We start from the raw sequence: 22886 nt of genomic DNA, 5'->3' as shown, positions 1-22886 counted from the left end.
TGTTAGGTGGATAATAGAGAGGTGAGAACAGGGCTGAGTCATAGACTTTTGTTTATGACTGAACACCCTGAATCAGTCAGTGAGGACTTATTGGTGGATGTGTGAAGTGGTCTTCATATTCCTGAAGATGGTTGAAAGGGCAGCATGAAAAATGGGAAACAGATTAGGTCTGAGGCCTCCTCCTCTGCTCAGAGCTGGATTCTCCATGTGAACCTTTACAGTGTGGCTTCACGTATTTCTCTCTTATACCATTTGTAGAGGCTGTTTGGTTTCTCCAGTGTAGAGCTCTGAACACGATATGTTGCTCTTCGTGTGTTTAGTTGTTTGGTCTTTCGAGTGGATGAGTCTCTTTCACATCCTTTTCAGCTTCTCTGACACTGCAGCCATGAAAGGAACGATCAGGTTTTTCCTTTGTGTCTCTGCTCTGTCAGTTCTTCTTCTCCTGGATGCCATCTTGTTTAAGGCCTACTTAGCATAACCCCAGGCCTCAAGAGCTGTCCTCAGATGTCTGTTTTCGATTTTTGGCTTCTGTGGAAGTGGGAATGTTTTCTGCCCTCTAGGGTCCCTATGACCCCTTATTTGTCTTGTAGTGGGTGGTGGGAATCAAACCACAAGTTCTAGTCAGTGTGTATGGGCTTCCTGTAGATTTATATTTCTGGGTTGCCAGAACTCCCAACGTTAACTGCACAGTCCAGGAAGGCCAGTCTGTTGTCATCAGTTTCCTCCCTGGTGAACTTGATGTTAATGTCTAATTTATTTATATGGTCTGTATCTGTGTCCTAGCATGAAGAGACCTCCAGTAATGAACCACTTCCTCTCTCTGTCCCACTCAGTCATAGCCAGTGTTTATTTGGCACTGAAAGAACTGGACCATGTGGCCAAAGTTGCCACAGACCTGTTGGAGTGTCGCATTGGGCGGCTACTTCAGGCCATGTCATCCTGCTGTCTGCTGGTCCTGCCCGAGGACTCACCTGTCTCACCTCAGGACCTGCTGCTGCAAACAGACAGCTCAGTCCAAGCTGCTGCCCTTACTCTGAGCTGGTAACAGTATTTACAGTACTGCTGCTATCACAAGTACTACTACTGCTGCTTCTTCAAATACTACTACTAATACTGCTACATCTTTACCTGCTACAAATTTTTCTGTACTGTACTGTAAAGGGCTCATTTAGGAGCTAGTGATGTTTCTGTGTTTAGGCAGAGTCAGCAGGTGGAGAAGTATGTATATGAGCTGATTGAGGAGTTGAAGAGGAAGATGAAGACGACAGAGACTGTTAACCTGGAGGTAACGCACACACTGATGTCTCACTATAGTTAGGAGAAAACTCATCAACACTTCCTGCAATCCATTACCCCATAACCAGGTCTTAAGCATTAAACACACACACACACACACACACACACACACCACCGTGTACACAGAGAAGAAGAGAACTAAGACAAAAACACATTTTAAATCATTTATTCTTTCTTTGTCTCGTCTCCTGGCTGTGTTTCATTCAGGGATCTTTCCAGTGTCTCCATCCAGACTCCAAACAAAAGACTCGCTGTCAAACTTGCCTTCCGTGTCGTTTCTACAATCTGATTGGTCAGCTGTGTCATCGCAACACGGAGGCCCTGGTCAAAGGTCAGTCCTCTATCATCCACCTGTCTTGTCTTCTCACCTTCTGTTTTTTGTCTTAACAGTCATAGAAATTAAATCTTAGTGACCAAAAAAAAGACACAAATCCTGCACATTGTCCATCACTGACTTTACTTACACAGCAATTTGGTTATTTTTTATCTGCACATTTGAACACAGGCTGAGATTTATTATTATTGAGTAAAACTGTCTTTTCATCTCTGTCCTGATTCTTTGTTTCCTCCCAGCCACCAAATCGTCTCTGGATGCTCTGAGAAAAAGACTTCCTGTCCTCAGATACCAGCAGTCCTCTTCCTCCTCGTCTTCCAGCAACTCTTTAGCTCCACCTCTTTTCAGAGCCTCCATCCAGCTTGCCATCCCCAACATTGTCCTCAGACCCAGTCTGGACGACATTCAGGTATTTCAGTTCTCTTCCTTAGAGAAATGACCTTCACTGAGCTCTGTCCACAGTTACCTGTCAACCTGTTTGTTTCAGAGCACAGTGAACAAAATGGTGAGCGTCGTGCTGTCTCTGACCAAAGACATCCCGCTGTGGACTTACTCCCATCTGCAGTACAAACAGCAGCAGGTACAGATCTTGTTTAGGAAACACCTTTGAGTAGGCAACCAATCACATTCCAGCATTACCGAGCGTGTCTGTGTCTCTCAGGTGGAGCAGGCAGCAATTCGTGATTCAGGAGATGACATCCTAGTGAAGCCGCCGGTGCTGAGGCCTCTGGACCGACAGCTCGCCGAGCATAAAGACATCACCAAGTCAGGCCTACATCCAAAACACTATAAGAACCATATGACAAATTTCACTTGTTCTCAAAACAGAAACATGTATTTGTGTTTGGTCTGATAGAACTATCCTGTATGGAATTATGGCCAGGGTGTGTAAAATTAACCTATATATTTATATGAAGAAGATCAAAAACTTTGTATTGTTGCTGTTTGTGTTTGTGTGTATATGGAGCAGGTTGGTGATTCAACTCGGCTCCATCGTATCATCTCTCAGGCCTCATGCTGCTGAAACTCTGGATGAGTTCTCTCACTTTTCCACTCTGTGGAACCAGGTGTGTGTGAGTGTGTGAGTGTGTGTGTGTGTCAGTGTGTGAGTGTGTCTGTCTCTGTGTGTATCAGTGTGTGAGTGTGTGTGTGTGTGTGTGTGTGTGTGTGTGTGTGTGTGTGTACGTGTGTGTGTGTGTGTGTCTGTGTGTGTGTGTCTCTCTGTGTGTTTGTGTGTGTACGTCTGTGTGTGTGTGTGTGTGTGTGTGTGTGTGTACATCTCTGTGTCTGTGTGTGTGTGTGTCTCTGTGTGTGTGTGTGTACGTCTCTGTGTGTGTGTGTGTGTGTGTACATCTCTGTGTCTGTGTGTGTACGTCTGTGTGTGTGTCTGTGTGTGTCTCTGTGTGTGTGTGTACGTCTCTGTGCCTGTGTGTGTGTGTCTGTGTGTGTGTGTCTGTGTGTGTGTGTCTGTGTGTGTGTGTGTCTGTGTGTGTCTGTGTGTGTGTGTAGGTCTGTGTGTGCCCGTGTGTGTGTACGTCTCTGTGTGTGTGTGTGTGTGTACGTCTGTGTGTGTGTGTGTGTCTGTGTGTGTGTGTCTCTCTGTGTATTTGTGTGTGTACGTCTGTGTGTGTGTGTGTGTGTGTGTGTGTACATCTCTGTGTCTGTGTGTGTGTGTGTGTCTGTGTGTGTGTGTGTGTGTGTACGTCTCTGTGTGTGTGTGTGTGTGTACGTCTCTGTGTCTGTGTGTGTACGTCTGTGTGTGTGTGTCTGTGTGTGTCTCTGTGTGTGTGTGTGTGTACGTCTCTGTGCCTGTGTGTGTGTGTCTGTGTGTGTGTCTGTGTGTGTGTGTAGGTCTGTGTGTGCCCGTGTGTGTGTACGTCTCTCTGTGCGTGTGTCTGTGTGTCTGTGTGTGTGTCTCTGTGTGTACGTCTCTGTGCCTGTGTGTGTGTCTCTGTCTGCGTGTGTGTGTCTGTGTGTGTGTGTGTGTGTGTGTGTCTGTGTGTGTGTGTGTGGTTGTTCTTGAACTGGACTAACAGTCGTGTGTTTAGGACCCAGAGGAGCAGGTGAAGTCTTTCCTGCAGTCTGAGCCCTCGCTGACAGAGTTTAGCTCTCAGATCTCCTCCTACTCTGTGAGTCCAGGTTCTGACAAATATCATCAAATTTACTGCACATTAATGTGTTTTCTGTCTGTTACTCAACATTATTATCCGGATCTGATGATAATATGCCTGAAACACTGTTAGTGAGTTCATTCTAAATTAAATAGATGTAGTTTAATTCTGAGCTGCTTCACACTTGACCACATTTTGGAGGGAGATACTCTGATACTCTTGCTTTGAAAAAAACAAAGTTATTTTTTTTTCTTCTCAGAGTAATATATTAAACATAAAATGTGACATTATTTCATAAAATGTGAAGCATTGTTAGAGATCCAAACTATAAAAACATTTGTGAACTATTTACAATAATTCAACTGCCCAAGAAAACTTTAATGTTCATGTCATTGCATTAACAACATTGATTCAAAAGTGTATTAACTGAATTCTGGGTAACAAATATAATTTGTAACAAGTATATTTCGTAAGTGCTTTTGTAGTTTCACTACAGTAACTTAAAAAGCAAGATTTTATTTATGTATTATTATTTATTCTGCTACTTTTTTAAATCTAAATGATCGAAATATTTATTTTACCGCTGCAGTTTAAGTAGTTACACAACAAACTAAACTAAAACTTTATTTTAACAAAAATGTGACGGGGTCTTTCTATTTACCCACGATGCTATGCTGTCTTCTGCAGAAGCTGGAGGTGCAGATCTTGGAGCTCCCCTCCTTCTGCACAGTGGGTTCAATCCTCTTTGATACTGAGCAACTGAAGCTGTCGCTCACTCAGGAGTGTCGTCTCTGGAAACGAGCCTTCGGCTCCGCTCTCAACCGCCGGGCGTCCTCCGACATGGACGAGATCTTCTCGTTTGTGGACGGGCTGACGAAGCGTCTGCAGCGTCCAATCACAGACCTGGAAGACGTGCGAGGAGCCATGGCAGCACTCCGAGAGGTCAGAGCCAGTGTCTCTTCATTTATTCTCTAATTCATTCATTGGTATTTTTTCAATCGCTAGCTAATTTATACATTAAATAACTCATTAATAAAGAGTCAATTAAATAAATACTCATTTTAGTGAATTCATTCACTTTTAATTAACGTGCTAAATCTTTTCTATGAACAGTGTTTTTAAGTCAAAAGATTATAATGTTCTGTCGCTCATTGATTACTCAACCCACTAATTACAGTTCAGTCCTTCACTCATTCATCCTCTCACTGTTTACTGTTCGAGGTTCGAGAGGCAGAGGTCCGCATCGACGCCACCATCAGTCCGGTCGAGGAATCTTTCGCTCTGCTCAACAAACATGATCTGCACTTCAATGATGGAAATGCTGAACGTGTAGATGGTCTGACGTACGCCTGGAAGAACCTCAATGTGCTGGTAAGATGGAGGAAGGGGTTGGGGTGTGTACAGTGTGTGCAAGGCCAGAGATACAGACGTGTGTGTTGTGGTTTCAGGTGGTGCAGAACCAGAACACTCTGGTGAGGATCCAACCCAGCATGAAGGAAGACCTGCTGTCTGCAGTCCAGACCTTCCAGAGCAGCGTCCAGAGCTTCTGCACCAAGTACAACTACAGGTATACGTGTGCTAGGCTAGAAATGACACACACACACACACACACACACACACACACACACACACACACACACACACACACACACACACACACACACAGATTTATTGTTTGTCATTGTGTGTGTGTGTGTGTGTGTAGGGGGCCGGGGGTGGAGGGCGTAGCTCCAGCTGAAGCCAGTGAGCGGCTGCAGAGTTTTCAGGCAGAGTTTGATCAGCTGTGGAGGAACTACACTACTTACTCTGGAGGAGAGGAGCTGTTCGGACTTCCTGTTAACGGTACCACTGACTGACCTGGCAACCCTCTACCTCCTCCTGTCTCCTCACTAACATCTCCTTTCTCACCTGCAGAGTATCCAGAGCTGCAGAGGATCAAGAGGGAGCTGTCCCTGCTGTCCAAACTCTACTCTTTGTATAATTCAGTCATTGACAGTGTTGCCGGATACTACGACGTCCTGTGGGCCGACCTAAACATCGAGAAGATTAATACCGAACTGCAGGACTTCCAGAACAGGTGGAGCATGGAGGAGTTTTGATCATGTTTAAGAAAAATGCAGCCAGTTTAAAGTTTCTGCCTTTTATCGCTAGTTGAAGCACAAAGTAAAAAATTCATACATGTAATTAAGTCACTTTTAAAATAAAAAATCTTCATTATCATATAAATTATTTTCTGTCTATGTTTTTAGGATCCGGAAGCTTCCAAAGGCACTGAAGGAGTGGCAGGCCTTCAGAGATCTGAAGAAAACGATAGATGACTTCACAGAGACCTGCCCTCTGCTCTACATGATGGCCAACAAGGTGGGACAACCTGTCTGTCTCTTCTCCTTTTTCTTTTCCTTGTACGTTTCTAACTGTTTTATGTAGAGAAATATTTAAAATAAAAGCATCGCTACAGCTCGGTGGCCTCATTTTGCAGAACTGAAAATCTGCAAGTTTTCGCTTTCTTAAACCATTTGTCTTGTGTCTTGTTCAGGCCATGCTGGCCAGGCACTGGACTCGTCTCAGTGAGCTGACTGGTCACAGCTTCCAGGTGGAATCAGAGAGTTTCTCCCTCAGAAACATAATGGAGGCTCCGCTGCTTAAATACAAAGAAGACCTGGAGGTGTTGTTGCAAAGCAAATTATGTCCCAATATTAGTTTAGTTCTGAACATTATAAATCCAGTTTCACTTCTGAGATGGAAGCCTTTCAAATCCTGTGAACGTAATTATAGCAATTTGTTTGGAATATTTCTGTAAAGTTAGGACTGACAGCTAAAAGACAAATGTTTTACACGGTAACAAAAAGTCAAGGAGAATTCAGAAGATTCAAATTACCGGTTCTAAAACACAGGCTACTTTATTTGGGGACCTTTGGGACAAAGTTTTTATTTTTTTATTTTTTTATTGTGTCGTCAGGACATTTGTATCAGCGCTGTGAAAGAGCGGGACATCGAGGCCAAGCTGAAGGACGTGGTGGCCGAGTGGAGCAGCCACACACTCGGCTTTGCCACCTTCCGGACCAGAGGAGAACTGCTGCTAAAAGGGGCCGACACCGCAGAGAAGATCTCCATGATGGAAGACAGTCTGATGGTGCTGACGTCACTGCTCAGCAACAGGTGGGTAGACGAGCACTGACCAAGATGACGAATGAAATATTAGATAAATTGAATAACGAAATGAGTGAACAAGCTGTCTGTGACTCTTGCCCTGCAGGTACAATGCTCCATTCAAGTCGTCCATCCAGCTGTGGGTCCACAAACTCTCCAACACCTCTGAGATCATCGAGAAGTGGTTGTCAGTCCAGAACCTGTGGATCTACCTGGAGGCAGTGTTTGTGGGAGGAGACATTGCCAAGCAGCTGCCTCAGGTCAACAGATTGACTTCATCGTGTTACATGTGCAGTTTTAATATTTTCTCTGAGTTTAACGTTTATCACTCACTGCTGCAGGAGGCCAAACGTTTCCAGAACATTGACAAGTCCTGGCAGAGGATCATGCAGCGAGCGCACGAGGTCCCCAATGTGGTGCAGTGCTGCGTGGGAGATGAGACCCTCAGCCAGGTGCTGCCCACCTGCCTCGAGGCAAAATCATCCCTCACTATACTCCCACCGCCTGACAGAATGTCATGTTTCAGATTCCCCTGTTCTTTTCCTCCTCCTCCAGTTGCTCCCTCACCTGCTGGAGCAGCTGGAGCTGTGTCAGAAGTCTCTGTCCGGTTATCTGGAGAAGAAACGCTTGGTGTTTCCTCGTTTTTTCTTTGTGTCTGACCCCGCCCTACTGGAGATTCTTGGTCAAGCCTCTGACTCGCACACGATACAGGTAACACACGAGTGTTCGGTTCATACACATGTGAAAATAATCTATTAAGTTTTTATTTAACCTTTGTTTTCTATTGTTGTATGTGTATTTCAATCCAGATGTTCTCTCTTTGCATCTGTATCTCAGGCTCATCTGCTCAGTCTGTTCGACAATGTAAACAGAGTTGTTTTCAATGAGAAAATCTATGACCAGATCCTCAGTTTTCAGTCTCAAGAAGGTGAAACTGTGGAGCTGAGTCAGCCTGTCAATGCACAGGTATATACACACAAACACAACATTTAAGCCTGAGACCCATCTTCAGTGTTATGTCACACTTTGTTCTTACTGCTGCCTACAGAACCACATGAACATTGTTCACACGTATACAGGTAACATCTATGAGATGTGTCTCTTCTAGGGGAATGTTGAGATGTGGTTGGGACAGCTGCTAGCTGGGGTGAGGCAGACCCTCCACACCATTATTCGGCAGGCCTATCAGGCCATCAGTGACCCGGGCCTGAAGCTGCTAGAGTTCCAGGCTGCGTTTCCAGCTCAGGTTGGCCTCCTGGCAATCCAGATGATCTGGACCAGAGATGCAGAAGAAGCTCTTGTCCTTAGCAAGTCTGACAAGAAGGTGCTTTTATTTTGAAAATAGGAGCAGAAGGGAAACCTTGTTCATTATGATGCAGGTCCCCTTACTGTTTCACTGTGATTGGTTGGTAGATCATGCAGACAACCAATCAGAAGTTTCTTGACCTCCTAAACGAGCTGATCGACATGACGACCAGGGAGCTGAGTAAGAATGAAAGAACAAAGTATGAGACGCTCATCACCATCCACGTCCATCAGAGGGACATCTTCGATGATCTGGTGCGTGGACAGAAATACAGTTCAGTATTCATCAAAGTAGTATTTTAACATGTTCCATGTGTTCTCCATCAGGTGCGTCTGAACGTCCGCTCTGCATCAGACTTTGAGTGGCAAAAACAGTCGAGATTTTACTTTTTGGAGGACGTGGACAAATGTGTCATCCAAATCACAGATGTTGAGTTCAGCTACTGCAATGAGTACCTGGGCTGCACCGACAGACTGGTCATCACGCCGCTGACTGACAGGTACACAGACATCTGACGTGGGAATAAGTTGTTTTTAAGATGATGCCTTCACTGTCCAGCCAGAGCCAAATGTGTTGATTGCATCTTTCCAGGTGTTACATCACCTTGTCGCAGGCTCTCGGGATGAGCATGGGTGGAGCTCCAGCCGGCCCAGCAGGAACAGGTGACTCATTATCTGTCTCTGGTGAAACAGCTTAGTGAAATCTTATTTTTTTTTATACTGACTATGTTTCTGATTCCAGGTAAGACTGAGACCACTAAAGACATGGGTCGCTGTCTGGGGAAATATGTGGTGGTTTTCAACTGCTCAGACCAGATGGACTACAGAGGACTGGGACGTATCTACAAAGGTGTGTGAATATGTGTGTAAACACTTTAAGGCAGTGCCAGGTGCGTAGTTTACAGAAACTAATGTGATGACCTCACTCACCATTGTTCATGAGTAACATCAGAGATATTATAGGATGTCAGTTCAGTTCAGAACTTGACTGGACCAGAGGTTCGTCAGGGTTGGGCCCCCTAGCCAGCCCCCTAATGAAGATCTCTGCCTTACAACTTCTTGCTCCAACAGAAGAGTCGAGGACAAGATCCTGAAAGATTAAATTTTACCCGTATCTTTAAAGATTAAAACTATACTGAGTAAGAATTCTATTTACACTCATCATGACCAAAATCCACCTATGCTCTAAGTTACTGCAGCTGTATTTACATCAAAGTTAGCACAATATAAAGGTCATTAACAGCTGTTAATTTATTAGGGTCCAACTATTACAGTCAACAAGCCATGAGAGCAGCTACATGTGGACGAAATATTAAGAAACCAGTACCACGGTCTCTGCAGGTCTGGCGCAATCTGGAGCCTGGGGCTGCTTTGATGAGTTTAACCGCATTGAGCTGCCAGTCCTGTCTGTCGCTGCCCAGCAGATCTACATTGTCCTGCAGTGTAAGAAGAACAAGAAGAAGCAGTTTGTCTTCACTGATGGAGACGTGGTTGACATGGACCCTGAATTTGGCATCTTCCTCACCATGGTAAGTGAGCTATGACCTAATCAAACACAATTCGGGAATAACGTAGACCTAGTTCTGAACTACCTCAGAACCTTCAGAGAATAATAGTATGAATCATATCGAATATATTCATGCAGAGAAGGTCACACAGCTGAAGGGAGACAGACATGCTTGTGTTAATCATTAACTTTCTTCGTTCATTCCTTCAAGTACTTGTGTGCAGTGAACCCCATCTGTTAGTTCCCTTACACATTCCTCTGTGCAAAGAAACCCCTGAAGCCCACCATTCCACATGTTCTACTAACCCTGCATTAATGCTAACCTGTGTGTTAACACCCCATCACAATACTCAGCCATACAGATCTTACCACAGGCAAAAGTATGTAAACATGTTACAATGTATGTTACATGTTACAACGGCTATGGAACAAGCTCTGCCTGAGAACCTGAGGGCACCACAGACTGTGGACTGTTTCAAAAAACAATTAAAGACTTTTTTGTTCAGAAAAACATTTTAAAGTGATCATTACTTTTTACTTTAATGCTGTGTTATTCTATGTTTTATATGTTTTTAGGCTTTACATGTTTATTATGTTTTATTCTTGGTCTTAATCTGCTTGTGTAGCACTTTGAGATTTGTTAGCAAATGTAAAGTGCTTTATAAATAAAATGAATTATTATTATTATTATTATTATTATTATTATTATTATTATTATTATCCATAAGCTACCTGATTCCATGCAAAATGTCCAACTGATCTGCTTCAGTCTTAACTAAAGAACAAGGTAGAGTTCTAAAAGGTAATTGGTACTTGAATAGCGCTTTTCTACCTATTGGCAGTCAAACTGCTTCTCATTCACACTCCAGTGGGGGAGCTGCTATGCAGCTGGGCAACACTCACTGGGAGAAACTAAGTTGGTGTTCAGTGTCTCGCTCAAGGACACTTGAGTCGGGGACTGAACCAACAACTGTGGGATTGGTGGACGACCGCTCTACCTCCTCCGCCACGGTTGCCACAGTTCTAGATTCACCTAAGTTCCAGACTTTAACGGTAACTTGTCGGTCCTCCAGAACCCTGGTTATGCCGGCCGTCAGGAACTCCCTGAGAACCTGAAGATTCAGTTTCGCACAGTAGCCATGATGGTCCCAGACCGGGCCATTATCATGAGGGTCAAACTGGCTAGTGCAGGCTTCCGTGACAACCAGGTTCTCAGCAGGAAGTTCTACACCTTGTACAAACTGTGTGAGGAGCAGCTGTCCAAACAGGTCAGGGGAGCAGTGGTACTAATGACACATCAGAAAATATCTCTTCTGTTCATTCTTCACTCTCTCTTCAGAAACAACCGAAATATTTATCCTTCTGTAATTCCCTCAAAACAATTCTGTATTTTAATTTTCATACCCAGAACCCTTCATCTCATTTCAGACCTTTAGCATTTCTTTCAAAATGGTTAAATGCAGTCGTGATGATTTTGTGTCTGCTTATTCAGACTGTAAAACATCTTTATGTTAGTCTTTCTGTTTTTACCACAGGTTCATTATGACTTTGGTCTGAGGAACATTTTGTCAGTTTTGAGGACACTGGGAGCTGTGAAGAGATCCAATCCATCAGAGCCAGAGAAGACCGTGGTGATGAGGGTCCTCAGAGACATGAACCTCTCCAAACTGGTGTGTTTGTGTTACAGGGACAATACAACAATAGAGAATATGACAAAAGCTCATTTGTATCCACTGGTTAAACTTTTTCATAAAAACTATTTGCAGATATTTCTGTGTGCACACATTGGACACCACAATGTCATGATAGTCAGCACTGACATGGCAACTATGTGTATTTGCAACTCCACACAGATATATGTACACAAAGTGAAAGTGCACACAATAAAAGAGTAAAACTGACCAGTCTGAATCCAGCAAACCAACCAAAGCTGTTCAGTGTTCACATCGGTGTTGTTGTTTCAGCTTTATAGTAAAAACTGAGTTCTGTGATTTTGATTTTAACTTAAAGGTGTCGTGTTGTATAATTGTGAATTCTTTTATGGAATAAGACGGCTGAGCCAAACTAGTTCTGCACCTTCAGACTCTACAGTTCCCACTTACTACCCCTCTGGTCTTCACACCTTCATTTTCTATATTTTATATCGGCTAATATCTGGGGAAACACTGTTTGTACACTAATATTTTTATGAATGTAAACTTTAGGAAGTTATCACAATTTAAATTTTACAATGATGCTATATCATTGGTTTCTGATCCATCACCTTTAAAATGTTTTTTGTATTATGACTTGATAACTAAGAGACCTGGTCCAAGAAAATTGTGCAAAAATAAGTTTGTGATGCATGTACATTTGAGGTGCTTAAGCAGATGTACACGGTCTTATCATATCAAAAAAATTATAAAATGTATTTTAATAGTCTTTGACAATGTTCTAGCATGGGTATCCATAGGAGATCCCTAGATATTTGAATTTAAAATTTTCCTCAATTTCCTTCTGGTCAATATTGATTTTTAATTCATCCAGCACTTTTTTATTTAACAAAAAACACATTGACACTGTTGTGGTATTATTTAAACAGTTATCATGCTGCTATCCCGCTAACATGCTAAGCTACAGCGCTAATTTACAATTGAAACAATATAAAAATATACACACTGACTTCTGTAGGTTGATGCACGTCAGTAAACTCCACCACAGCAATGGCCATAAAAACCCCTACAAGCTTTTCTCCTGCTGGTCGCTGGCTACGGCCCCTTCACGGATCTAATGGAGCTAACGGATAATAAGAACCAAAAAATACACAACTGTCCTGATGGACAACCTGATGCTCAGTAGATAGTCAACTAAACACAACATGCATAGTTGTTTGCACAGCAAACAAACTCATTTACTTTATTTGGAAATGAAAAATTTATTTATCAGCTGCTTTGTAATCAATCACTAATCTGTTTTTAATTCTTTCTTTTATCTGATTTGATTATTTATTGCTGTCTACAAATAAAGTTTTTAGACTGGAATTGCATAACAAAGTTTAGTACTAAACTACCCAAAGCTGAGCCACAGTCTCTAGTGCAGTGTAATGAACAGTAGAGGGAGCCCTCCAAAAGGACTGTCTTCTATGTTTCTGAGGTTTTATTTATTGATTGATTGATTGTACTGAAAATATTCTTCCCAGGATCACCACAGTGTAACGTTTCCACTGTGTCTGTCTTTCTCTGTAGGTGGATGAGGATGAGCCTCTGTTTATGAGTCTGATCAATGACCTGTTTCCTGGTATTGGTAGGTTTCTGTCTCTTACTAACTAACACAGTCTACATGATTCTGTTGATGTAAACTATGTATTGAGTGGTTTTAAATGTTTGAATGCTTTACATGACTGTTTTTATCCTCCTATTTCTCTCCGCCCTCCTCTGTAGTTCTGGATAAAGCAGGGTATCCAGAGTTGGAGTCTTCCATCTCTAGTCAGGCTCAGAAGGCTGGTCTGATCCCGCACCCCCCCTGGATTCTCAAACTGGTTCAGCTCTACGAGACGCAGAGAGTCCGACATGGTACGGATCATCCCTCTAACAAGCTAAAAACAGAAACAAAGAATCTCCTGTGCAGGAGTGAGCAGCAGTGAGTCTGGCTGTTGTGTGCAGGTATGATGACGTTGGGGCCTAGCGGTGCCGGGAAGACGGCCTGTATCCACACACTGATGAAGGCCATGACAGAGTGCGGCTCTCCCCACCGAGAGATGAGGATGAACCCTAAAGCCATCACGGCCTCACAGATGTTCGGGACTCTGGACGTCACCACCAATGACTGGACGGACGGTGTCTTCTCCACACTGTGGAGGAGGACTCTCAAGTCTAAGAAGGTTTAAGGATATTTAGGGACAGAATGGAAAAAATGCATTCATGAATTGTTCTTTAGATGTAACTGTGTAGAAACCTGCTTGCAGGGAAAGTTATGGCACGTTTCTGTTTGCAGGATAAAAACATGGGTAGATAGATTGGAAATCATACATAATGTCTCTATGCTTATGTGTGTCAGGGGGAATATATCTGGATTGTGTTAGACGGTCCGGTGGACGCCATTTGGATTGAGAACCTGAACTCAGTTCTGGATGACAACAAAACTTTGACACTAGCAAACGGAGACCGAATCCCCATGGCTCCCTGCTGCAAGGTGACTTCACTACATCTGTCTGTCAAGTGCAGGTTCACCATGTTTGAGTCACTGCAGCATCTGCTGTCTGGGAATCAGTTCCCATTCAATCCAAGAAATAATATTTATGATCCAGAACCAGGGGATATTTGAAAAGTAAAACCCAACCTGTGTCATATAAGCTGTAGCAGGTGAAAGCATGTCATTCGTGTTTTGACTCCAGATTGTCTTTGAGCCCCACAACATCGACAACGCCTCCCCAGCCACGGTGTCCAGGAACGGGATGGTGTTCATGAGCTCCTCTGTGCTTGGCTGGAGCCCCGTCCTTCAGGCCTGGTTACAGAAGCTGCCGGAACAACAGGCCGACGCCCTGAAACTCTGCTTTGACTCCTGCTACCAGGTGTGAAGGCAGGAACCCACAGGGAAACATGACCATTCCACAAATCCTCATCAGTGTTTCCTCAGGCAGTTTGTAGAGAGATAAAACCTAAAGAGAACTCTCAGTTCCACATGCACTTCTCCTGGACTTCCCCTTCCCCTAATACCTGGAAAATGAGCAGATATTAATCAACTCTGATTGTTAACTGTATGTTAGTGTGTCCAAAAGTGTCCAGTTATTGCGGCTCTTATGTTACGAGTAAAGCAGATATAGGCAGTAATTGATTTAGAAATTCTCTCCATCACTGCTGTGAGAGTAAAAGAAAATATGTTTTTCTGTTGCACCGACAGGACCTGTTGGACTTTGTATCCACTGCTGTGTCTCCAAAGATGCAGGTTTTGGAGTGTATGTACATCAGACAGACAATAGACCTGCTGCAGGTAGGACACAATGATGGGCCCAATAAATATCTCAGTAAAATACAGCAGATATGTTTCTACTTATTTCTGCTGTTTGTCGTCTCCTCTTCCTCCCACTGTCCTACTGAAATCTTCAGTGACTTTTCTGCATTTGTATTTGTGTCTTCAGGGTTTACTTCCAGCAGCAGAGGAGAAACCAGGTTACCACGGTGATGCGGGTCGATTGTTTGTGTTTGTGGTCATGTGGTCTCTCGGTGCTCTGCTGGAGCTGGAGGACAGAGCCAAGATGGAGGCTTTCCTGAAGGTGTGTGTGAACTCTTTTTCTTTTTGATAATTTAATGACTTTATGTACGCGGACCATTGGATGAGTCCATGCTCTGCAGGGGTCCTGTGGTTTAAAAAGACCTCGTCTGTGGCCACTGTACAGCATGTCCCCCCACCCACTGCCAATAAGTGAAATTACAGTAGGAGGGTAGAACTTCCTCAGAGATGAATGAATGTGTAATTTATGAAACTGGACAAAAGATCACATTTCTCCAAATCTGACTCTTAAATCTTTTTACAGCCCTGTTAGATAGTGAGCCCGTCTCAGTCGATATTAGTCATCTGTTGTCTTTTAACGTGTCTTTGCCACTGTGGTTTGTTTGGAACCACGTGGACTCGCGATTATAGGCTCAGTATTTATATCTGTTTTATTCTGTTTGAAGGCTCACAATTCATCTCTTGACCTGCCGCACACTGAGGATGACCAGACCATCTTTGAGTTCATGGTCAATGAACAGGGACAATGGGAGCACTGGTCCAACAAGGTCTGTGGACACAGAATTGACTTTGTCATTATTCAGTATTTAACCACCTGAACTGCATGAGGTCTCTGATCTATGTGTGCCACTGCCTTGATTCAGGTCCCAGAGTACATCTACCCAAAAGACCACGTCCCTGATTACTCGTCCATCCTGGTTCCCAACGTGGACAACGTGAGGACGGATTTCCTAATTCAGACCATCATGAAGCAGAGGAAGGCTGTGCTGCTAATTGGAGAGCAGGGAACTGCCAAGACCGTCATGATTAAGGTGAGAATATGGTTACTGTCATCTAAACCTAACTCAGCCAAGAACTGAACTAAATCAGGAATCATCAGCAGCCTTTAGAGACCCTGCAGGGGACCATTCAGCAGTTAGCTCTTCTCCTCAATCAGCTAATGCTCAATGAGCAGGTTTCTCTCTGCAGGGCTACACCAGTAAGCTCAACCCAGAGCTGCACCTCAGTAAGACGGTGAACTTCTCCTCGGCCACTCTGCCCAGCATGTTCCAGAGAACCATCGAGAGCTACATCGATAAACGAATGGGCGCCACCTACGGGCCGCCGGCCGGCCGCAGGTTGACCGTCTTCATAGACGACATTAACATGCCTGTTATTAACGAGTGGGGAGACCAGGTCAGCTTCAGGATCTCGGCTGCTTGTTTCATGCTTCTCTTCTCTTTTTCGTTCTTAGTTTTGTCTTAGAAATATGTTTAATCTCTGTGTGTGTTTTTTTTGTTTGTTTGTCTGTTTTAAGAAAAATTAAAAAAGACTCTGGTCTTAAGCTTTACTTAAAATGATGACTACACATGAAATAAACAAAAGTAAAATGAAATGGTTGACAAATAAAACATCACTTGACTCTTTATTCCCTTCAGTCTTTTACATAAATAGCCTGATTTTTGTCTTTATTTAGTTAAATTACATTTCATCCAATGGCCAGTCACATTATTGAGCTCCTTTTCCGTCCCCGCCTCCCACAGATAACCAACGAGATAGTTCGTCAGCTGATGGAGCAGGGAGGTTTCTTCAGTTTGGACCGTCCAGGAGAGTTCATCACTGTAGTGGACGTTCAGGTAACAAATTTAATGCTGTCTGAGGACACAACTTCAGGGCTCTGCTCTAAAATCAGTTTTCTTTTATTTCTGTGTTTCAGCTACAAATAAGCTTTAGATTTAAGTCATGTTTGTCCTTGGAAACAGTATAATCTTAACCTAAAGGGGACTCACATAATTGTCCCTATATTGTCCCGGTGTCAACTAAGTGCTTATCAATGAATGCAAATTTTAAAAAAAATCTTTAAATGACTTTAAATGAGGCACCACCCTGATGGTTTGATGAATAAACATTTTATGCTGGAGATCTAAACAGCTTGTGTGACATTTAGCAAAGCTAACAAATGTGTGCGAGCGACGCTCCTCATTCACCATGATTCATGTAAATAAAGTGTAATAACCTTCACCAGCTGGTGGCGGCTATGATCCACCCCGGTGGCGGTCGGAACGACATCCCTCAGCGTCTAAAGAGGCAGTTCTCCATCTTTAACTGCACCCTTCCCTCCAACTCCTCCATCGATAAGATCTTTGGCACCGTGGCTCAGGGGTATTTCTGCCCGGAGAGAGGCTTCCCTGCTGCGGTGTGCGAGCTCGCGGCCGCCCTCGTCCCCACCACCAGAAGGGTGTGGCAGGCTGTGAAGGTCAAGGTAAAACATTCTCATAGGTTCACTTCTGTTCACTTTTTTCCTCCTGCACCATGTTTTAGCACATTTTTCTCTTCATTTTCTCAAACATCATTTTTTAATAGTTTTTTTTTCTTTGCAAAAAGAGAAAACAGTTAAATTCATAGTTGTTTTTGTGAAAGCTCTACAAGTTTAAACTGATGTATTTCTGCTTTTATTCCCATGTGGTAACTCACATTTACAACACACATGTACTTGATGTACTGTGGCTCAGATTTACAGATCTTTGACATTAAATCTGAACATGTCTGACCTCTGTGGTCACGCTGTCTGTTACATGTTCACATCTATAAGAAAATCTTTTCTGTTTCCTCAGATGTTACCGTCTCCTGCTAAGTTCCACTACATCTTCAACCTGAGGGACCTGAGCAAAATCTGGCAGGTGGAAAACACAACTTGTTAACCCTGAACTAATACGTGCTAAGCAAGATGCAGCAAGGGATTGGTCTCATTTTTCTATTTTCAGTTCTGAAGTTCTTTTTTTCTTAAATATTTCTACTTTGGGAAAACCACCCAAACTGTGACTAACTATTTTTCATCTTTTTAAGACTTTACAGTATTTGACTAGCATCGATGTAACAAACACACGTTAGCTGCACATACAAAGATCCAAACTGATGAGAAATAAAATGCCTTCACAAAAATAAATATAGAAAATAGAAGCTATAATAACAAGAGGCAATGTGAGTTTTCAAAAATCCGTGCCACACCTTGCAGGGGTTATTACATGATCGGTGTGTGTTGGGATGTGTTTCTACTGTGTGTTGTGTTTCAGGGGATCCTGATGGTGAAGCCTGAAGTGTGTCAGAGCTCAGAGCTCCTCTCTGCTCTCTTCCATCATGAATGCAGCAGAGTGATCGCCGACCGCTTCATCGACACTGGAGACAGACAAACCTTCAGCCACATCATGGAGAAGGTGTGTGTGCTCATTTTATATTGATGGTGTGTTTCATTCGCTTTATTGTTCTTCTGTGATATTAGAATTATTCTAAAATAAAATATGTATGTATGTATATATTCCTCTGTGTGTCTCCATCAACATGCTGACAAGACTTCAACGGTCGTCGTATTAATTCGATTTCACTTTAAATTCATCTAAACCTCGTCTGACTCAGATCACAGTGGAGGATCATGGGAGAGTTCTGACTGAGCATGCTCAGTGGGACAGCTCCTTTGTGGACTTCTTGCGTGAAGCTCCGGAGGCGACAGGAGACGAACCTGAAGACACCGAGCTGGAGGCTCCAAAGGTTCCAAAATCACACACATTACATCTAATTCTGTTGTTTGTTTAATTCATCTCTTTGTTTATTTAAAGTCATTCAATGTTTATTCTATAATCCTCAAATTTTAAAAGTTGTCAGAAGCAAGAAAAACACTGCTAAAACTTTAGACTAATAGTATGAAAATTATTTATTGTCATCCCTCTGGTGATTGACAGGTGTACGAGCCAATCCCGTCTCTGGAAGCTCTGGCCGAGCGGCTGTCTGTTTTCCAGCAGCAGTACAATGAGGCGGTGAGAGGTGGAACCATGGACCTGGTCTTCTTCAAGGTATTGAAGCCGGGGTTGCCTCCTCTCGGGTTCAGGAGTCTTCTTTTACATTTTTCTATCCTCTTGATTCCCACTGGAGGTGTTTTTACCAAACCAGAGAATCCGTAATGTTCAAACAAGCTGTAATGGAAACGTTTGTTTGCTTTAATAAGATCCATCAGTTCACCGTCTTTGTATTTCTACCCTTTTTGTTTGGACCAATGATAGGATGCGATGACTCACCTGATGCGCATCTCACGCATCTTGCGGACGCCACAGGGGAACGCCCTGCTGGTTGGGGTCGGGGGATCGGGAAAGCAGAGCCTGACCAGGCTGGCGTCCTTCATCGCAGGATATGAAACCTTCCAGATCACACTCACCAGGTCCCTCGATTCATTTATATGTTTACTTAATAACCAGGCAACTGGGTTAACAAGTCAGTCAGATATTATTAGTTCAGCCACAAAATGAGAACAAGTCTTTCACCACTGTTACTTAGTCTGATATAAGGAACTCATCTTTGCTTCAGATTCGTATACAGGCGTACTGTGAGGTGTTGGTACAGAGCACATTTCTGACTTTACACAGACCTGAAACAGCTTCAGCCTTTTAACCAGAACAAGTAATAAAGGGGGAGACACGAAACCCAGCAGCTTCACTGTTAGCAACATAAATGCAGGAAAAAAAAAAAAAGAAGTGTTGCTGCACTTTAATAGCTAAAATATTAGAGCTGACATAAAATGTGTGTGTGTGTCTGTGTGTGTGTGTTTGCTGCAGGTCATACGGCAGCAGCAACCTGCTGGAGGATCTCAAGGCCCTGTATCGGATCGCTGGTCAGCAGGGAAAAGGAGTCACGTTCCTCTTCACTGACAACGACATCAAAGACGAAGCCTTTCTGGGTAACTGACATTTAATTACTTCTCTGTTTGTGGGAAGATCAAATGGCAACACAGTCCACAAATTAGTTTTTCCCAGATCAGCACAAAGTTTTCAGTCAGTAGTTCGGAACAGTTGTTATTACTTCCTCAAGGGCCTTTAACCTTTAACTCTGCAGAGTACATGAACAACGTACTGGCAAGCGGGGAAGTCTCCAACCTGTTTGCGCGTGACGAGCTAGACGACATCACTCAGGACCTGATTCCTGTGATGAAGCGCCAACACCCTCGCCGACCTCCGACCTCAGAGAACCTATACGACTTCTTCCTGTCCCGTGTGCGGAGCAATCTCCACGTGGTCCTCTGTTTCTCGCCTGTCGGGGAAAAGTTTCGTACTCGTGCCTTAAAGGTAAGATGAAGTTCAGCTTTGTCATTTATGACACAAGGTCAGATTAACAATCATGAGCTTTAATTTGTTTAGGTGTCACATGTGACCTTTGACCTTGGCAGTTTCCAGGTCTGATATCTGGCTGCACAGTGGACTGGTTTCAGCGCTGGCCTCGGGACGCCCTGGTTGCTGTATCTCATCACTTCCTGTCTCAGTACCAGGACCTCCGCTGCTCAGAGGATGTAAAACAGAGCGTAGTAGTTACCATGGGAACCTTCCAGGTACAATGCTGACACTACACTCAGGTGTATGTTATCCTGTTATTTGTCAGACTGATCAATGGACACGTGTCCCTCCAGGACCTGGTGGCAGAGAAATGTGGCGAGTATTTTGAGCGTTTCCGTCGTCAAACCTTTGTGACGCCCAAGTCCTACCTGTCTTTCATCAACATTTACAAGATCATCTACTCTGAGAAGATCGCTCATGTCGGCACGCTGGCCGAGCGCATGAAGACAGGTATTCAATATCAGAAAGCTGTGGAGGCTCTCAGTCTGTGGATTGATGTATAGGGCAGCCGAAGCTCATGGTATGAAAACTGTTCGTCATCTGTGACTGTTGCTGTCTCTCTGCAGGACTGAGTAAACTGATGGAGGCAGAGCAGTCGGTGTCTCAGCTCTCTGAGGAGCTGGTTGTGAAGGAGCAGGAGCTCGCTGTGGCCTCCAGGAAGGCAGATGAAGTCCTGCAGGAGGTGACAGCCAAAGCACAGGCTGCCGAAAAGGTCAGACACAAGGAAACGCGCAGATCTTTGCTAGTAGTCGGTCAAAACATGTCAGACATTTCATTACTAAAAGCAAAAGGTTAATCCAAACATTTGAAACACCTGTCAGCTTGTTGTGGAGCTGCCCCCTAATGGCCGACACATTTAACTACTTTCCTCTCTGTCACTGCAGGTGAAACAGCAGGTGCAGAAAGTGAAGGACAAAGCTCAGCTCATTGTTGATGAGATTGAAGCTGATAAAAGTGTAGCAGAGTCCAAACTGGAGGCTGCAAAACCAGCACTGGAGGCTGCTGAGGCTGCACTGCAGGTTACACTCACTTACTCACTAACTCACTCACTCACACACACACACACACACACACACACACACACACACACACACACACACACACACACACACACACACCTTCTCTTGTGTTTATTAAAAGTGACATAAAGCAGGTTTTAGAAATGGGAATCAGCAGATCTCTTGTTTGCCATCAGAAGGTGTTTGAAGTAAATATAATGTATAATCGGAGACTGACCCCACACTGAATCACTGTTAGTGTGGGGTCAGTGTTTCCATAATATTGAGCACTTCCTGTCTTGCTCTGTGTCCACATAGACCATTAAACCATCAGACATCGCCACAGTGAGGAAGCTGCAGAAGCCCCCTCATCTCATCATGAGAATCATGGACGCTGTGCTGCTGTTGTTCCAGAGGAAGGTCACTGATATTTGTTTGGCATCAATGTTACGATGAAGAGAAGCGATTCTCCTCAGCTGAGACGCCGTCCTCATTGTTTTGTCATCTTCTTTCTTTTCTTCTCAGATCGACTCGGTGACGGCTGACCCTGACCGACCGTGTCCACGACCATCGTGGGCTGAGGCCATGAAGCTGATGCAGAACTCCTCCTTCCTCAGCATGCTGCTGAACTTCAGCAAGGTCACACACACACACACACACACACACACACACACACACACACACACACACACACACACACACACACACACACACACACACACACACACACACACTTTCAATGGGAAACTCCCTTCTCATCTTATAACCTGCTCTTATAGAGTGTGTCTTACATACCTGCTAAGCTGTGGATTAGTGGAGCTGGCATTGACCTTCAGTGTATTTAGAGCTGGAAAAACCCTGAAGTGTGTTTGTGTGTGTCCATCTGTCTCACACTCAATATAAAAACCTGGTCTGGTTCCAGGATGATTATCATTGCTGATATGATGTCTTGGCCACAGACATCTCCATCTCTAACACATTGTATTTTCTGAGATCGAGTCCTAACGTCTGATCCAAATAAACAACCAATGTCTTGATTTCAGTGCAGTGAATGTCTGTCTTCACTCTCGATTTAATATTTTGATGCTCATTCAAAATAGAATAGAATGATACTTTATTCATCCTTTGCAGGAAATTACTTTGGTATAGTGGCCCACTAGAACAATCAAAAAGAACAAAATAGCAAAACAAATTAAAACGAGGCAAAATTTATGCAAATGATGAATGTAACATGTGCAATCTTCATTGAATATTAAAAAGTCTGAAGGCCGCTGCTTGGAGGGACTTCCTGCATGTTCAGTCCTGCATTGTAGTGGTATAAGTCTGTGGCTAAACACCTCCAGGTCATGGAGTGGGTGAGATTCTTTACTCAGATTACAGTTCAGTTTTTTGAGCATCCAACCAACCCAGCCCCAATGGTGGAGCTCGCTCTCTTTATCAGTTTGTTTAGTCTGTTTCTGTCCAAAGAGCGAGCCCCCTCCCCCCAGAACACCACACCAAAGAACATTGCAGTGGTCACCACAGTCTGATAAAAGGTGCACAGCAGAGATCTGCAGGTATTGATCCATTTTAACCTTCTCAGAAAGTACAGTCTGCTTTGACCCTTCCCCTACACTGGCTCCAAGTGGCTGGACCAGTCCAGCTTGTCAGGCAGCTGTGTGCCTTGAATGATGACTGGAGTCGGTGTAGGCCTCCTTCTCCAGAAATCAATCATCATTTCTTAAGCTGGAGGTGATCAAGGTTGCACCAGTCCACAAAGTCCTTTATCGGGCCCCTATTCTCCTCCTCCCATCCTGATACACCTAACAACTGCTGGATCATCAGAAAATTTCTGAAGAAAGT

General features: G+C 43.7%; 1 protein-coding gene across 4 annotated transcripts in view; it reads left to right on the top strand.

Annotated features, from left to right (window-relative positions):
- The window catches only part of dnah5l (dynein, axonemal, heavy chain 5 like), a 41193-nt gene that overhangs the window by 9728 nt on the left and 8579 nt on the right, over window positions 1-22886 (top strand). For all 4 annotated transcript variants that reach the window (XM_067485465.1, XM_067485464.1, XM_067485466.1 and 1 more), the window contains 53 exons: window positions 834-1041; window positions 1198-1285; window positions 1504-1627; window positions 1870-2039; window positions 2118-2210; window positions 2292-2395; window positions 2601-2697; window positions 3679-3759; window positions 4429-4683; window positions 4963-5112; window positions 5190-5308; window positions 5447-5583; window positions 5656-5818; window positions 5991-6102; window positions 6278-6406; window positions 6701-6900; window positions 6998-7151; window positions 7233-7343; window positions 7447-7602; window positions 7729-7857; window positions 8000-8215; window positions 8305-8451; window positions 8524-8696; window positions 8789-8859; window positions 8939-9046; window positions 9538-9725; window positions 10777-10971; window positions 11239-11373; window positions 12928-12985; window positions 13123-13254; window positions 13345-13562; window positions 13739-13873; window positions 14076-14252; window positions 14582-14671; window positions 14820-14954; window positions 15358-15459; window positions 15556-15723; window positions 15881-16087; window positions 16435-16527; window positions 16917-17153; window positions 17506-17571; window positions 17965-18105; window positions 18305-18436; window positions 18628-18738; window positions 18946-19100; window positions 19495-19616; window positions 19772-20001; window positions 20103-20261; window positions 20340-20496; window positions 20613-20758; window positions 20931-21065; window positions 21363-21464; window positions 21570-21683. In XM_067485465.1, the coding sequence (XP_067341566.1) occupies window positions 834-1041; window positions 1198-1285; window positions 1504-1627; window positions 1870-2039; window positions 2118-2210; window positions 2292-2395; window positions 2601-2697; window positions 3679-3759; window positions 4429-4683; window positions 4963-5112; window positions 5190-5308; window positions 5447-5583; window positions 5656-5818; window positions 5991-6102; window positions 6278-6406; window positions 6701-6900; window positions 6998-7151; window positions 7233-7343; window positions 7447-7602; window positions 7729-7857; window positions 8000-8215; window positions 8305-8451; window positions 8524-8696; window positions 8789-8859; window positions 8939-9046; window positions 9538-9725; window positions 10777-10971; window positions 11239-11373; window positions 12928-12985; window positions 13123-13254; window positions 13345-13562; window positions 13739-13873; window positions 14076-14252; window positions 14582-14671; window positions 14820-14954; window positions 15358-15459; window positions 15556-15723; window positions 15881-16087; window positions 16435-16527; window positions 16917-17153; window positions 17506-17571; window positions 17965-18105; window positions 18305-18436; window positions 18628-18738; window positions 18946-19100; window positions 19495-19616; window positions 19772-20001; window positions 20103-20261; window positions 20340-20496; window positions 20613-20758; window positions 20931-21065; window positions 21363-21464; window positions 21570-21683 (7535 nt within the window). The remainder of the gene's footprint in view (window positions 1-833; window positions 1042-1197; window positions 1286-1503; window positions 1628-1869; window positions 2040-2117; window positions 2211-2291; window positions 2396-2600; window positions 2698-3678; window positions 3760-4428; window positions 4684-4962; window positions 5113-5189; window positions 5309-5446; window positions 5584-5655; window positions 5819-5990; window positions 6103-6277; window positions 6407-6700; window positions 6901-6997; window positions 7152-7232; window positions 7344-7446; window positions 7603-7728; window positions 7858-7999; window positions 8216-8304; window positions 8452-8523; window positions 8697-8788; window positions 8860-8938; window positions 9047-9537; window positions 9726-10776; window positions 10972-11238; window positions 11374-12927; window positions 12986-13122; window positions 13255-13344; window positions 13563-13738; window positions 13874-14075; window positions 14253-14581; window positions 14672-14819; window positions 14955-15357; window positions 15460-15555; window positions 15724-15880; window positions 16088-16434; window positions 16528-16916; window positions 17154-17505; window positions 17572-17964; window positions 18106-18304; window positions 18437-18627; window positions 18739-18945; window positions 19101-19494; window positions 19617-19771; window positions 20002-20102; window positions 20262-20339; window positions 20497-20612; window positions 20759-20930; window positions 21066-21362; window positions 21465-21569; window positions 21684-22886) is intronic.

Source organism: Channa argus, chromosome 19 (assembly GCF_033026475.1).
Source record: "Channa argus isolate prfri chromosome 19, Channa argus male v1.0, whole genome shotgun sequence".
Classification (NCBI taxonomy): Eukaryota; Metazoa; Chordata; class Actinopteri; order Anabantiformes; family Channidae; genus Channa; species Channa argus.
Note: the sequence above shows the minus strand (reverse complement) of the source record. Positions and strands in the feature narration are given on the sequence as shown.